General features: G+C 43.6%; 1 protein-coding gene across 1 annotated transcript; it reads right to left on the bottom strand.

Annotated features, from left to right (window-relative positions):
- Positions 1–253: 253 nt before the first annotated feature.
- On the bottom strand, positions 254–15,591 carry LOC104626265 (rho GTPase-activating protein 7-like). Its single transcript, XM_010294143.1, has 11 exons — positions 15,576–15,591; positions 13,527–13,616; positions 11,918–11,999; positions 10,391–10,454; positions 7,823–9,184; positions 7,194–7,333; positions 6,301–6,460; positions 4,662–4,860; positions 2,747–2,966; positions 759–873; positions 254–415 (listed from the first exon to the last, which is right to left on the bottom strand). The coding sequence occupies exons 1-11, from the start codon at positions 15,589–15,591 to the stop codon at positions 254–256; spliced, it is 2,610 nt and encodes an 869-aa protein (XP_010292445.1).
- Positions 15,592–17,176: the final 1,585 nt, after the last annotated feature.

Here is a 17,176-nt window from a genome sequence, read left to right as displayed (position 1 = left end):
TGGCAGTTGAGTGGGATAACAGGGCTGGCAGGGCAGCCGCCCGATCCCACGGTACCTGAGCCAGGCCAGGGATGGCAGCCAGGGTCAGCCAAGAGTCCAGATCGTCAGACACATCCATGGTGATGTGGTCCAAGGTTGAGCCAGGAAGGTGAGTCAGCAAGGGAGGTCAGGATCAGGTCCAGCAACAGCAACCAGGGTCAGCCACAGCCTAGTGACCACCAGGCAAGTCCATAACGACGAGGAAAGGCCGAGGTCAAGCCGGGAAGTCAGTCTGTGGGTCAAGGTCCAGGTGCAGATTACTGGGGTCCATGGCCAAGCGTAGGTATGGCTGTTGCTCCGGCCAGGCCCCAGCAGCAAAAACCTCGTTAACCCACTCCCACAGCAAGGGATGGTCGGTCCTCGCTGGGGCCTCCCTCTGCAAGAGCATATGACAGCCTCTGCCCTACAAGTACTCTCTAAGGTGGCCCCAAGCCCAGGAAGTCAAACCGCCATAACAGTTGCAGGTTGGAGGAAGAACTGGAGGAATGCTCTCACAGCCCTTACAAATAGTGGCAGGAAAATCTGCAGTGACATTGACTTTCTCTGTACTGGAGTCAGCAGGACTCACACCTACCACAGGCTCAAACAGCTGTGCTGGCAGGGACCTCTGCAGGGCTCTGGCCCAAACTGCTGCTCGAAGCAGGCTCACCTGCACCGGGCTGCTCAGGGCTTTTGCTTTGCTACAGCAAGTAAGTAAGTAAAGTAACTAAGTGATGTACCTGGAAGAGTCTGTTGCACTCCATTATCATGTGGGCCAAGCCCTGCGTTGCTGCCAGGTTCTCACTCAGCTCCCTCTGGTCTGGCTTCCCCAAGCTGCACTTCCTCTGACTAGACCTGCGGAGAAGGGAAAGGCGAAAGGAAGGCTGAGTAAGATGCCGTGAACAACAAGTATAACATGCCTACTCGGCTGGCCTGCCTGGGGACTGGAAACCAGCAGCTTCAGCAAACACACACACACACACTGCATTGAAGGACCCTTACGTGCCATGTAGGGGCTCATGTCACGTTAGTGCAGCAAGGTCCACGGACAGCATTATTCTGTCCCAGCACACCCCGAAAGTGCCCTGGGCACTACTGACCAGTAGTAACATATGCCCAAGAAAGGCAAGTCAAGGCTTTTTATTCCCCAAACACATCATCACACACTTGGCCAAAGACAGCCATGACTCCAACTGATTTGTGCGTAGCCTTCAACATACCGAACCTCTTTGATACCCTGTAAAGCCTATGCAGAAGCTTTTAAATCCTTTAGCTCAAACCACACCAAACACGTTTCAAAAACAGTCCCCGCTTTTAATTCATATTCATTATATGACATCAGTAATCTTGGCTTCTGATACTTTTATCTATGTGCATTTCTGTCAAGTTCGTTCCTGCCAAATGGCTTGAAAATTGGGTGGAAGATAAGAGGCCTCTGCTCCTCAAAGTCAGGCCTGTCAGCTGCTACCCTTTGAAGTCAGAACCCTGCACTACGGCATTAATGCCCAGTTACGGAGAAGCTAAAGCTTCAAAGCATCCTGGCTCCTAAACAGTGACAACAAAAACTCAGTTTCTATTTTGGGTCCTAGTGTTTCAGCATAACGTTTAGGTAAACCAAAGAGGTACAGCTCTCAAAGTATGATCCCCAGGTGCTCAAACACAACCGCAATCCAGGAAGGACGTGCTGCCACTAAAGAGCGAGCTCCACCGCATCCCCAGCTTCTCTTGCAATGACCAACGCGGCTCCTGGCCACGTGCTGGCTCAGCCCAGCGAGAGCTGGGCAGCCCTAGGCTCCAGGCATTTCCAGGTGTTTTGTGCCATTCAAAAGAAAGGTCCTTAGCGCTTTCTTTCCCCTCTCTGCGCTACCCAGAGCCTGTGTTATTAGCCTGAAAGATGCCAACAGCACATCTGACAGCTTCTGCTTTGGAACTAGTCTTCATCTTCAGATCCCCATGTGAAGCGATGAAGTCACTACTCTGATGGGTGCACAACGTTTCCATCAAAGTCAGCTGTCCTCTTCCACCCTGTTTGTTCTGTGTCTGTCCGTACACAGGAGCATGGAGTAAAGCAAACAGCGCTGCCTCAGGAGACCAGATAAGGCATGAATGCTCTCAGAGATTATTTGTCTACTTTGGCCCAAGGGCACCTTCCTGCCTGCACGTACAAACAGGGGATGTTATGCAACCCAGATACTTTTACTTATTAAGATAAATTTACAGAATCCCTGTGGCTCGGTTTGGCAGGAGCGATCCCCTTATCACCCAGCAGAACTGGTGCCAGCGACTGCTACAATCTGCCAGATAGATAGCTGCAGGGCCTTAAAACTGCATCTGGGCTCAGGTTGCCAGTGCAGGAGCTACGTTTTCAATGGCCAGCACCACCTTCACGCAAACAGCGGGCCACATGCTGGGCTCCTGGGCAGCTGGGCCTGTGGGCAACCGCAAAGAGTACGGCAGCTGCGAGGGAGGCAGGCTAGCTCGCACGCAGACTAGCCAGGGACGTGACAACGGGGCCTCACCATTGCCCTCTGCGCTGGACAATGCGCTGCGTGCGCGGTGGTCGGCTCCTGCCGGACCTGAACAACCGTATTTGCGACAAACACACATACACATACGCTATTTCGCCCTTCCTTAAAAGCAGACGCTGGTCCTAGGCCAGCTACAGAAACCATTGTTCCGGCAAAGAACACTATGGACAGCTGCAGTGCCAGCATTGAGAGGCCAATACCTAGTGGAGGAGGAGGAACTATCCCGTCTCAGGCTGTTGAGGTGAAACAAAGAAGGTGCAAGACAGACAGCAATGTTCGTTGGGGTCATCTGGTTTTCCTCTACAAAAGCAACCACATCACGTAGAAAGAACAGGAGGATTTTCAAAGCTTCTTGGTTTTCCTTTGGGAGAAGGAGAATAGCAGCCTGGACAGCCTGAAACTGCTGATCCTTTGGCACGTCTGAAAACAGAAAAAATTATGAAAAGCCCACGTGACTTGCGGAGGAAGCATCCATCAACAGAGTCCCAAGCAGGGCATCGAGACTGTAGGTTCATCCATTTTCCTGTCACCAGCTCACAACAGAGAAGGCAAAGGCCATTATCCCACTCACATCTAACAAGCGCCGTTTTCTCCTATTGCCTGTCAAGATGCACATTCACACCCAGTGATGCTGGTGCTTGACTTGCAATTTATCTTATCTTGAACACCATGCTAACGAACTTACCCTGAACCGGCTCTGGTTACAATCCAAGCAAGGGCTTGTCTCCCCATAAAGTATTACTCTGGAATGACACTTTTGAGCAGATGATAGCTACTTTACTGTCTTTTCCTTTCAGCTTCAGGCATGATGAGAACAGATGCTCTCAGATAACTCAATTCAGAACTGTGTTTTGCCAACAGATTTTAATTCACACTAAAACCCAGACTGTGTGCCCAAACAGCTTCTGCAGGAGGGTAGGTATGGTTCATCCTGCCATGCATCCTCCTATCACTACAAAGAGTAGAAAATCACTTTTCTTTCCCTTCAAGTAGAAGCCCATACACCGAACACACAAAACATGCTTCTTGGTGAAAGCAGCACCCTTCTCATCTCCAAAAGATAGTAATTTAATCTCGGCACTTGCTCAAGTCACATGCGGCACAAGATGAGTGAGTAGGGTGAGTAGAATTCAGTCATTTGCTGTTTCTATACCAAACCAAAGCAGACAGTGGCAGCCAGGTTTTAATAAGCGGAAGAAAATGGTTCCACATCCATTGGACATGGGAATTGTGGACCTCCTTACACAAAGGATTTGTGGATGCAAAAAGAAAACTTGCTTCAGACAAATAAACAGACTGTTTTCAGACAAAATTCTAGAAGTCTGGCAAGTTAAGAAATAAAATCCAACCAAACTTTCACAAAACTACACCATACACAGGACAGCAGCAGCTCAGGTAGTCATGTCAATAAAAGTCACATAAACAGGCTGAAAACCAGTCCACTCTTAAATCTCATACTTTGACTTTCAAAACCTTTTCTCAAAAGAAGAAGGAGCTTCCTCGATCCAGCTGCTTTTTGAAAGTGAAGCCCTTGAGGGCGAAGTACTGGAGATGGAACCTGTTTAAAACGTAACACTACATTCGATGTAAGATTTCAGCTTCACGTTTCTTTCTTTTTTAGGTTGAGCCTCAAGGATAGTAACAGCGAGAGCACAGGCAGAAAGTTGCTGGCGTTTCCAGGCAAAGATGCGTTTCACAGCAACTGTGCTTGGGCATCTTAGCAAAGAAATTTCATCAATATAACATGACTTCTTGCACAAGGAGCTACTTCATACCATGAACATACCATGAACTATGTTCTTTCTTAATTTTGCAGAAGGAAATGACCATTTAAAAAAAGGGTTTAGGAGGGCTGCTACAACATATGTTATTACTACACTCATCCTTCAAAGAACAGAAAAGACACAGTGTTAGGAAACAGCTGGTCCATAGCATGCAGATGTGAAGCTCCTAAGTCCAGAGCCACAATGAGCTCCTCTTTTCAGAATCCTGCTGCCTGACTTGTCTCCTCTGACTACAAAGGGACATGGCACTAGTCCTAGTCTTGCCACTGCCTTGTACAGCTGGATATTAAGATATTCCAGGAACTGGAAAACTGCAGTTTTTGTTACCTACATTGGTAGATGTGGAGGAAGGATTCACAGAGCCTGCTAGTAAAGATAGGCTCAGGAAGGTCTCGGAAATACTGCTTCACCATATCTGCCACATCAAATGCTGACTGTCCTTCGTAACATACGTTGTTTGGGTTGGTTTCATTCATTTCTCTTAAAGACAGAATCCTGGATTTAACACCGGATTTTCGGAACAGGCCAACCTGCCGGTAAAAGAAAATATTAAAGACAAAGAGGGGAGTCATCAGGAATCAAACCTCTGACAAATAATTGACACTTCACTTTCCTGTTGATAGCTAAGACCCTACGGTAGTGGGATCTAACACCAAAATATTTTTGTATCATTAGAAGCAGCACAGATATCCCTCCCAGGCAAACCACGGCTGATGCCCACAGAACCAGCTGTGAAAGACGTACCGATTTTCACGTTTGTCGGCTTGCTTTTTGTTTATTTAAGGCAAAATTACTCTTTTTGACTTTTAAAATTATTACTATTGGATCTGTCCGTTTGCTTGAGCCGGCTGTGTTCAGACATTAGAACTGCACGTTTCTAATGCACCAATGTGTGTTCATCCAAAAGCAAATGTACATTGATGCCCATGCTGCAGCAAACAAACTCAGACTGTGAGACCCACAACGTTCCGATGTAACATCTGACACATCTGATGATACATCTAATATGCCTACAGGTTGGCAAAGGGCAATTGCTATTCTGAGGGAAATTAGGATTTTATTTTTAATAAGAATGTCAACTGAGTTTCAGACAAAACCTAGATTTAGAAGTTTCCCATGAACACGACCTCACAAAGCTTCTGCCTAAAGTTTTACAGTGTGCCACTGAGACAGTATTTGCATTCACCGGTGTATTTGTATTAACTGAATAGACACCAGGACCTCAAAATGAAACACACTGCTGTCATAAGAAACAGACTGCTCGCGCTCCAGTATGTGCCACCAAACCGCATTGTAACTTCACAGGATGCACACATTTTTGTGCTTCGGCACGATTTTACACACCTATACAATTGCAAAGCACAGGTTAAAAAAAGCCCTTTCTTTAACTAATACGTATTATGTCACCAGGTCTCTCATTTCTGCAACTATGCTACGGAAGTAGCATACGCAACACACACTTTCACTGCTATGCACACATCTCCACTTAGTGGATAAAAATGGATTTGAGATCCAGAAAAAGATGTTACAGGCCCTGTAGCTGCTCTAATATGTTTTATCGCTGCTTAATGGTACATTTCAGCTGAAACAAGATTAATTATCACATTATGGCACTACCAGCGACCACAGAACCGAGGGAATAACGTTGCGCGGTAGATTTAATTCCTACGGGAGCAGAGACATGCTACCTCACCAGGACAAGACAGCTTGCCTGCCTGCACCAAGAGAACTGACTGCAGATGATTTCAGTGAGGCAAGGCACAAAAATACAACACAGGACTAAAGATATTCCCAGAAGGAAACAGCATTGCTACTTCCGCACAGGCCACCTGCTCAGACCTACACCTTTCTGCCTATTCAGAGCCTTAGGAGGCAAGAAAGTCCCTCGCAAAAGCTGGAAACAGAGACTGGTTCCCTGGAGCAGACCCATTTATGGTCCAGAGCTGCTCTGGGCTGCCTCAAGTTCATACCTGGTCAAGAAAGTGGCTTCTTAAATAGTCCAGTGCTTGCAGTATGCCGTTAGGCAGTGGGTGGCTTGTTCGCTGAACATTCAGAAGCAAAGGAACCCCAAACACATTTTTGTCCTTGTAGTCAGAGGCTTTTATTTTTTTAATGAACTTTGGTATAGTCCTGAAAACAAAAACCAGTGCACACAACTTATTAGCTCTCCAGCACAGTTCCCCCTGCTACTTCAGTTACATGCACGGGAAAGGATTTAGCTATACTTGCCACAACCCCAAATTCTGCCACATGCCTGTACACATAGCGTCATAAGATAGATAGATAGATAGAGAAAAAATCATTAAGTGCAATTGCAGGAACAACTTTCTCATTTCAAAACTGAAATTAGCTTTAATAAAGCATCCGCATGCGAAATATGGTCCATCCCTTTAGGACACTGCAGGCTTTTTTCACTTCGTTCTATATTGAAGTACCAGATCCCTATCGCAAGGTGCTAACTGACATTTCTAAGAAGTCCTCTGAGTGAGTGACTTTGTCAGAGGTCCTTCACAGAGACCGCAGGACCTGAGGTGAGAGCTAGCTGGGCTGAGAATCCATCTCTTCAGCATCGAGTCCCTGTTTGAACTAAAACAATGACAAAGCCCTGCAGATGGGCAAATTTACAGAGAAACTATACCGTGATTTAAAATCAGTAACAACATGACCACCATCGAGGAGCAAAAGTACAGCCCATAGCAGGGGAAATCCTGGAGCCATTGAAATAACCACAGAACTGCCAGCGAGTTAACGGGATGAAATTCCTCGTCTTGAACACATGTAATCTAGGCAGACAAGGCAATTCACCTGCTTACATCAAATTCTCTCTTCCCAATACAGGTCGCTTTAATATTAAACAACTTACCGGTTCCAGCCCTGCTTAGTGGAAGGGGAGTATCTGTCCATTAAAGCAGTGAGTTTCAACAAAGCCAGCTTTTGTGTCCGGGCTAGCTGGGCAGCTGACTGGCCATCAGTCTGGATGGAAAGCCTTTCCAAGGTCACGGTCTCTTCCACAGACCAGTGTTGCTTCCCGTGCCTATGGGATAAATATTGCTTAAGCTTAGGACTATTTCTGTTGCCCCTGTTAGTCTTCTGCCTGCATTTGTGAAGCACCTAGGACTCTAAATGACCTGCGGTTCCGAAACACCATATGGTCAGTTGCATTTAAACAAGGTATTTCTCATCCAGGAGCTACTCTGGCAATACAAAATTTTTCAATAAGAAACACCACAAGCGAGCCATAAAGTCTGATTCCAAATGTCTAAGTGCTCATGCAGATTATGAGCGCTCTACTTTCAACAGAGGTCAGAGCAGATGTAGATACCAGAGTGCCTACAGACCAGCAGTAGCTGGAACCACCGGTGCAGACCCTGCTACCCAGAACAGACGTACTTAAGAATACTTTGTTCTGGAAAAGCAATTACATTTTGAGTGATGAGAATCAATGGGGAAAGGTTCCCAAGGGGCAGTCTACTAGTGAAACCCAAGGATGGCTGACCTCTTGGTCTTTTTAGAGTCCGTCACATATGCCAAGTCTGCAGAACTGATCTCCTTGCCCAGTTCACAGCTGCTCTCTCCCTCAGTGGTTGGGAGGTCCGCTCTCTTATCTTCCGAGCCCTCTGTTTCAAGACAGATTTCTTTAGGCGAGGATGGATACAAAGAGGTCAAGTCACTGGCAAAGTCGGAATCCCCATCTTCTGAGAACTTCTCTGTCCACTGATCAACCAACTTCTTGAGACCATTGACATCTTCTATAACATTGTTCAATTCTGAAAAAACATCATCATCACCAACTTGTGCTGCCTCCAAATTATCAAGTTCAATATCGGGCATGTTGTCATACACACTTAGCCTGTTATCTGTGCATGAAAGGGGACTCCTGGGGGCTCTGGAGTCCCTGGAACTGCTTCTGCTCCGCCTCCTCCTGCACCCATGAAAACTCCCAGTTCTCCAGTTGATGGAAGAGTCGTCTACTGGAGACAGGGAGCTGTTTGTAAGTGCTTTGGGGAACGTGCCAAGTTTATGGCCTTGTGGTATTTGAAACATCTGGTTCATTTGTAATTTCATGTCATTTTTCAGGTTTTGCTGAGATGGATCATTCCCCAGCAAGAGCTTGCTAGAATCCAAGTCCTCTGCGTACACCCTGCTTCCTTCACAGTGGCTTCGTGGTTTTGTAACAGGACTTGGAGTGCTCACTGGGCTACTATTTTCAGGCTGATTGCAGCTATTGCAACTCTGGGGAGAAAAGGAAGAATCATTCTTTCTTTGGATGCCAGAGAGGTCAGAAATATTTACACAGTTCAACATCTTCATCTTTTCTTCATTAAGTCCTTCCAGAAGAACAGGTTCACTTATTATGGGTTTGGCCTTTGACTGACCACTCCTGAAGTTGCAGCTCCTTAAGTGCAACTTCTCCATTTTCTTTAGAAGACTCTTCCTCTTTTTATATGGTGACTTATCCAAAAGCTTCTCCTTACTGGTGATATTTAAAAATTCACTGGGAGGAGGAGAACAACTAAAAGTAGAGACCAGTGAAGCCACCTTAATTGAGGAACATCTTGAGGAACTCGTGCTGGTTTCCACATCTTCAAATGGTTTTGGGAAGCTAAGAATGTCACTGTCACCACTGCTAGTACTGTGAACTGAGGACACATCATGTTTCGCGCCATGATCCAGAAAGACGGTATCGTCGTTGCTGATGCTCTTCACTATTGGACTGCCTGGGACTGATGCACTAGCACCTTCCTCTCCTGGGAAACCTTCTATGCTCTTGATACGAGACCATCTCTGACTGCACCTCTCATAAGCCCATTTGTTACTTATTGCACAAGGTTCATCATCTTCAGAGTCATCGCTCTTAGAAGGAAAAAAGAAAAAAGTACATTTCAAGGGCAAAGTTTGACATACCTTAAATTACCAAAAAATGTAACAAAAAAGGAGATTTCAATATTCTGCCTACCTCCAAAACCCCCAAGACCAACATACAGAAATGTAACCATTCAGTTATTGAAGGTCTGCCTTGAGCAATGTTCTGTTAATTGAAAAACATGCTGACAAATTTGGCAGGTTTACCATAGGAAAAGATGGCAGATTTGATCCGAAGATGAAAAACTCTGTTTTGCAGCAAATCAAAGGGCTTGCTTTGAAAGATAATTGTATTGGGTTTACATGGCCTTTCCTAAAGCCAAACAAATCAAACACTCTGTCACGCTTCTGTGACCAAAACTTACCCTTTTTCAGGTAAAGAAGCACTGGGCTGTGGGACTGTAGCAGCACCCTCTTGGAGACCTCAGCCTCACCGGCCATTTGCCCCAGGTGCTCCATTTGCTGTATTGTCCCCACTCTGAGTGAGCGCCGGGCCAGCAAACTGTTAGAGAGACAGGAATGACCCGTCTCTTCTCTGTGGACCCTCTCTTGCCCCATTCTTCCCTGATGGCAGAGTGGAACTTTCCAAAAAAGTAGACGTTTTGCAAAAGATGACGTTATTTTCTTGCTGGTCCTGCAGTTAATCCATGGTACCTAAGAGGCTTTACAGTCCTGGTGTTAACCAGCCAAGATGGGGCTATAACTCCGTTTTATGCTACAGTAGTTTTTGGAGGAGAGGACAAAGCCAGCACAGCTAAAATCTATCCAACTTCTATTGGCTGGATATTTGACATTAGCTGATGCTATTTGGATTGTCCATTTTAATTTCTTATCCTTCCTTTAGTCAATAAGAGAGAATATCACTTCCAGGCCTTAAGATGTGAAACTACTTAGGAAAGCAATAAAAGACATGCTGAGGGGGGTCCCTGGTGCAACTATTGGACACTAATGAGTGTCAAATTATTCTTAAAAACTGTTTCAAAGCCCACCCCTTACCTACAAAGTTACCAAATGAACATTACATCATTTCAATCTCCATCACTAAGTTTTTCAGTGGAGAATGCAAATGGAAGAGCTTTGCAGGATGGAAGAGAATAAAAAGAAAAGTTTAGAAATTGCTAAACCTTCATAGGCCTTTTAAAAACAGCTACACACATTTTTAATGAGAAAATAATTAACTATATTTTACAAACATACCTGTTTCCTCTGATGACTTATTTCCACTTTCATTGATGCACACTTGTTCAATGTGTTCAACCGTCTTGGGTACAAGAAAAAAGACAGAAGTTTTAAATTTAAACTATTTTATTTCTTGATAACAAACATGCCCCAAACTAGTTATGAACTTCTATCATGGAGCCTTCATTATTGGTGTCAAAAACTGACATTCTGTTAGACATTCGCCATACTTTTTGCTAAAAACAGCGCCAATTAACAACCCCATGATGTTCACAGCTCCTTCTGCCTTTTTAAAATTGTAGAAGAGGACCATAATTAATCAGTTAGTTAATTAAAAGTCATAAGATGAGCTTTAATGATTGTGAAAAACTGTTATTTATTGAAGATTTTGAAAATGAAAGAAACTCTGAGTGTTCTTCTTAAAAAAAAATTTAAAAATGAAGACATTAACCTATATCCTTGGAAGGACTTTATTACCTAACATTTTAATTAAAACTTGTGGAATCAATAAGGCCCCAAAATAGCCGTTCACTTAACTGTCAAACAAATATGCAGCATCCACAGGGAGGCACACTGGCAGCCTTCGAGGAACACTCGGGACACAAGTCGTATCAAGAAACAAAATATACCCGAAGTTCCCTAATATCTGCTCTGCATTAGAGATGCATATGCAGACAACTCTTGGTGGTGCTCCTCTTACAAGCCGAATTTGAATTCAGGGGACTGAACAATACAGAAAAGGACCAGGCCACTTTGCCAGAAGAGGAACTTTCCGGTCCCTTGAGAGTTAGAAATTCTTATTGCGTCCCTTGGATCGGCAAAGCGGTGTGGCACGGATAGTTCGTGGCATGGATAGTTCCTGCCATGGGTAGGTGGAGGTCGCTTCACCTGCTAAACAGTCCCATAATGAGAAGGCGTCAAGAACTGCAGCAAGTAGTAAAGTAGAATGTATCATCATCTACACTATCCTAGCTCTCTTACATGGGGAAAGTCCAAAGAGTTTGGCTTTGCACTGACGATGCAATTTCACTTGTGTGCTGTGAACAGCTGTGGCAAAACAATAATTTCAAATTAATACCTTTGCTTCTCACTCAAAAAAATATTCAGAAAAACAAAACAGAAAACCTATCTCTTGGGCAGATCAGTGTTGCCGTTTTTCTCCTGGAACAGCTCTGGGGAAGCTCACTAGGTAGAGGAAATCCCTGCACGCTGTAATATGCAATTCTAAAGAGCAAACTGTCGTGCTGCCATATGCTTGCAGGGAACTGATTATTCTTTCTCAGCCTGCAAACATTTCACATCACAGAAAATATAACGTCACTGAGACCTTGGCTGAAGAAGACGTGCAGACATACACTTACTGTACCTTTAAATTCCTAAAACAACCAGCTTCAGTGGCACTAAAGTATGTGCTTAAGCGATTTCCTTCAGTCGCAGCATTGGTGACTTTTGTTAGTCTCTGACAAAAACTAAGGCATGAAACGATGAATGACAAATAACTATGGAGCCTGGGGGTGTTAAAGATGACTCAGAATTATCATTTACCTGAATAGTGATTCAATCGCATCTCCATCTAAAAATTCATGATCTTTCCGCACAGTTTTTACATCAATAGGAAACTGCATATCTGTAAACAAAGAAGTTGCATCTGAAATCTGAGTTATAACCGCAAAGACCTTGAATTTTGCAACATATTTATCGTAGGTGAAATAAATCTAAATCTGTTTCTATAATTATATATTCACACAAATGTCCTTTAAGTAAGTGAGGATCAGTTCTGTAGAGCAAGCGGGAGAATAAATGTCAGTATCTGCTTGCTGGTATTAGTTACAGGTAGACAAGCATTTGCTGCTTTTCCAGGAACTTGCAACGACCAAGCACTGTAGCCAAGAAATAGAAAATTAAAGTTTTGCTTTAGTTAGGTTCTCTGCACCTGCCTTCAAGTACAGTATAAAAGAAGGAGTATTTTACATGAGCGTTTGCTGGTGGTAAGGTACAATGCGGCACGTGCCATATGCTCTTTGAGGCGTAGTGAGCCTGACAAATCGTGCTGTGCTTGAAGCTAATGGATACACCAGCTGAAGAGTCCAATGTTTCAGCTTCTGAGATTTAGCCTTGCAGATGAGGGAACCAGTGAGATCCATCAGTATTTTCTTGGCTTACTTTTTAAGCCTAATGTACCTAGTCAAGACACTGCATGAACAGCAAGGTAATACAGAGGCTTCATTTTCCAGAAGCATGACAATGGACATTTCCAACAAACTGTAAGATTGACAGCTCATGTAATAAAATCTGCTGTAGTCAAACAGGAAACATTTCCATGAGAAATCATGTTTCATAGTATACAGCTTTCAAATTTGCCTCTATTGCTTGAGATCCAATTTTTAATTTTGCAATGAATGGGGGAGGTGGGAATGAGAGCAGGCAGAAGTTACTGTTAGTTCTTTTAACTGTAGTTCTTCGATAAAATTTCTCATAAAAATAGATTAGCTTTTATTACATTCGGTGTTTGCAACAATAAACACATTTTAAAGAAGAACGCCTTTTAAGGCATAAGCACAAGTATGGTCTGAAAATTATACAAGTTCTCAGCAAATCTATATCTCCCCTCACAAGTAATGAACACTCTTTTGTAGCTTTAAGAACATGAAAACATGCTGAAATTGCATTGTTTGGCTGGCTGGCTGCCACTATATCTTTTAAAAACTTATGATTGCAAGATGACTTTTCCAACATTCTTTTTCAAAACACCACTAGTACAGTCTTGCTCAGGACCACAGGCTGGAGAAGCCTTAGATGAGTTTTGGTTGCAATCAGTGAGTTGGAAAAAACCTCAAGGACTCCAAGGAAAAAAGCCTGAGAAAATTATAAGCAACTAAAAATCACAAAAGCAGAAATTTGGCTGAGTTACAGTCTGACAATAACCAGGAAAGATTTGGTCCTCTACAGAATGCTACTGAGTCCATGCTGACCTAATTAAGATGTCACTTCTGCAAGAACACACACCAGGTTACTATTTTTCTACAGGTTTGCATGAAGATATTACAGAGTATGGAAGTGTTCCATTAAAAGTGTCGGGTTCTGAAATATTATTTATGTAAACAATCCTACTTGAATTTAGTGTCAGCTGCTTGACAAGTCTTTGGGATCATACCTTCAAATAGCTGGGCGTACTGGGGAAAACCGGCAGCTCTCAGCCAGTCGCAGGCTTCTCTGGCCTCAATTTCTGCAATGAGAACATAAAATTACTCACTTACAGCACTCACAAGCGTTAGTGCTTTCACAATATAAGCAAGCTAATTTTATCTGGTGGATTCTCAGAGGATCTTCTATATGAATGTTTTGTTAGTGTGTTACTGAAAAGAAAGAAATTCTTGTATCCGATGCACTTACATGTACATAGCTCTGGAGTAGTCATTCCAACATAGGGTAGATAGCAAACATACGAGAGCCTAGATATGAGCACATACGTGCGATGTCATCCATCAGTGCACATCAACTACCCCTGAGATTTGGCCAGTGAAGCATCTGTTATATGTCGAAATGAGTCACCAGAGAAGGCTGAATGATACACATGTCTATGCCCTCGCACAGCAAAGCCCATTCATGCATTCCAGTTCTGAGAGATGGTGATAAGACACAAACAAATCCTATAAATAAATTTGAAATGCTATCACAACATTAATAACACTGGACGCCGCCTAAGCATTCCCAGAATAAGAGTTCTCAGGAGTACCTGTTGCTAGGGTCTATCAATATTTATTTCCTTGCCAACTACCAACGCAACTTGGCAGTCACTTCAGCACAGCAGATGTCAAGAATTAACTGCTCATTTTGTGACAATTTATAAAGCCCTATGGCCAATACATTCCCCCCGGAGCAGGAGCAGAATATAACTTCACAGAATCCCAGAACATGCACTAGATTCCTCAAAAATGTAAACATGTTTAGCATGAGTACATGCCAGCGGGCTCTAAACTCCACCAGTACTAGAAATTACTGGGTCTACTGAAGAGGAGAGTGTTCCCATACTACACTTTTTGCATGTCTGTGTGTACTCCAGCACACTTTACAACAGACACCAACCAAAAGGCAAAGACTCCTTTGAAAGAAACATTTTTAAATTACCTTAAAATCAAGCATGCTCAGTAGAGAGAAATGTTTATAAATCACCTTAAAATGCAGCGTGCTAGGCTAGAGGAATAGACTCGTTTCTTAAAACTATTTTCTTTACATGTACACTCAAAGATTAGGATTCCAAGGCACTTCACATGCATACCTATTCAAATTCACTGCTTGCCGTGCTTTAACGTCTTAGTTGTAAGTCATCAGTGCAAGAGACTCGTCAAAAAACTTCCATGATTTTATTATTCTACTTCTAAACTTTAAATTATTTCCATTATCACTTGATTAATTTGGACAATGCCATCCATAACAAAGGATTTCCTGCACAAAACTCTATGGCTTTTTCATCTGAAAATAAAGCGATACCACAGGGTGATAAGGGTATTTCTACATAAACCAGATGCATGACTCCTTCTTTTTTTTTTTCAAACCGCAGAACAGAAATGAATTTCTTCCACAATAGCCTACATACACTATGCCTACATTTATTACTATACTTAGTGCCATAATTTATCATAATCTTTATCATAACACAGCATTTACTGAATACCAAGACAGAGGACTGATAAAACACACGCATTCTACTCACAGAGCAAAACAGGAAAGAAAAAAAATCTGTAGAAAAGAGCCAGGAGGATGACCAGTCTAACAATAAAAGTGTTCACGAAGGCAAAGTGATTTTCACTTAGCAAAACCCGGTAGACTCACTCAGCCGGCTCAGTTGTGGCGAAACTATAGCTGTCCTCATTCCAGACCTCACTTTAAACTCATCAACTTGTGTCTGCGCGCAGGTTTCCTGAGCTCAGACAGGAGAATGACTGTGTAGGGGTTGAAGCTTCCCCAGTTCCCAACACGTTAAAAGTACAACTCTATTTTTAGAGCAAACCAAGCCGTGAACAGTGATGCAAGTAAGAACAGGCTAGAAAATATTTTGCAGCTAGTGATGACATTTTCAATGAATATGACCAAAAATACAATGGCATTCCCACACTTAGAGGTGCCCTCTTCCATAGAACTAGGACACAGGAGCTGGGGGAATTTTCTTCGCCAACATACATCTTCAGGTCTTTTAACGTACCTTTGCGCAGACCCATGTTGCAATGCCTCTGCTGTGTTAGGAGACAACATGTGAAGCACAAGTAAGTTCATTCTTGGCCTACAAGTCTACAATCATTTGCCATTAGATTTCCTGCCGTTATTTCACTGCTAAAATAACTACCAAAAGCTCCCACTGATACCTCTGTATTTCAGGGACATCTACGCTGCCTCCTCCCAATGGTACTGGAAATTGAAATCATAAAGGGATAACGAATGCCTGGGAATTTTACTCTGACGCAAGGAAATTCCTAGACCAGCCTGTATTACTATGCTAATGATCAACATGAGAGGAGGAAATAAGAAATAACTGCTCAAAATTAAATAATTGCTTTCCATAGGGCTGCGCTCAGTACTGACACGCAAGACTGCTTTGCTTTTACGGCGTGTGCAGCAAGAAGGACAAGTGAAAACTTGTAATGGCAGAATACAGGCAAAGCACCCCAGCAGCGCTCTCCGTCAGGGACCCTGGGGAGTTCTAAAGCTCTGCGAATAAAAGTCACAGAGATGTAAAAGAAGAGTAGCGTTAGGAGTAGCATTACGAGCAGCATTAATGGCTAACACTAACATGCCCACCTTGGGCAGCAACTGTTCTAACCATGCAACAGACACTTCTAAATCCTGCCCTACTGGAGGTGTTAAAGTAACGACCACAGTCCTGGCAACTTGCGTGAAGCTTTAAGGCATGCATTTAAAAGCGCCCAAAATTCAGTTTCCTGTGTAAGATTCCTTCATAAAAAGCAGAGACAATCTTCTTGAAGACTCTTTGGGGCAATTGAAAGGACCCTCACACGGGGTTTTTCGGTAAGACAAATAGTATAGACGAGCCATTTGTGCAGAAGACCCATTCCTAGCTTCTGATCCTAACTTGGCTTCACAGCCTGTCGACTCTGCCGCGCCACGCAGTGATGACATGCACCTTCCCAGCCAGCCTCACAGACTGGTTAGCATCTGCTTTCCCATTTCCGTAGCCACGCAGTCACTACAAAAGAATGGCCCAGGTTTACCAACCAACTTTTTAAATGGATGTACTAATAAACACAAGCTGATAGTAATTGCTCAGTTCTTCTAGGAGTCAGAATAGCTGCTCAGATGCGTGTTGGAGAGAAGTTAGCTCTTTGTGAATAGAAACTGGAAATGGGGGAGCCTTCAGAAAGCCAACATGGAGCAGCACCCCCAAATACTATTGCCATTGCAGCATATCTGCCTGTGAGCTAGATGTCATACAAGAGGATGACGGTTTTTTAACAGGTCTTTCGGGCACTACCTGCACAACTGAAATAGCAGAGCAACCTAAACATGTCACCTCCTTCTCATGAACTGACTTCATAATTAAACAGATGAAAATAAACTTCATTTCCTGCAAAGCTTACTATTCTGTCTTAGATTAGAGGCTGCCAGAAAAATTTCCACGCCAAGCCAGCTGTTTCCCCATGGGCTACGGGTAATAGGTTACCACCAGATGTTGATGAGAAACAACGCACAGGTACATGACCCGTGCCATCCTCTGGCTGTACTATGTTACATGGGTCCTTTCTGCGCTGAAGATGATTCAGTCCAGTCCCACTGAAGACAGCGTTCAAA

This window comes from Phaethon lepturus, unplaced genomic scaffold (assembly GCF_000687285.1).
Source record: "Phaethon lepturus isolate BGI_N335 unplaced genomic scaffold, ASM68728v1 scaffold42010, whole genome shotgun sequence".
In the NCBI taxonomy this organism is placed as follows: domain Eukaryota; kingdom Metazoa; phylum Chordata; class Aves; order Phaethontiformes; family Phaethontidae; genus Phaethon; species Phaethon lepturus.
The sequence above is the reverse complement of the archived record's forward strand: the minus strand, read 5'-3'. Positions and strand labels throughout refer to the sequence as shown.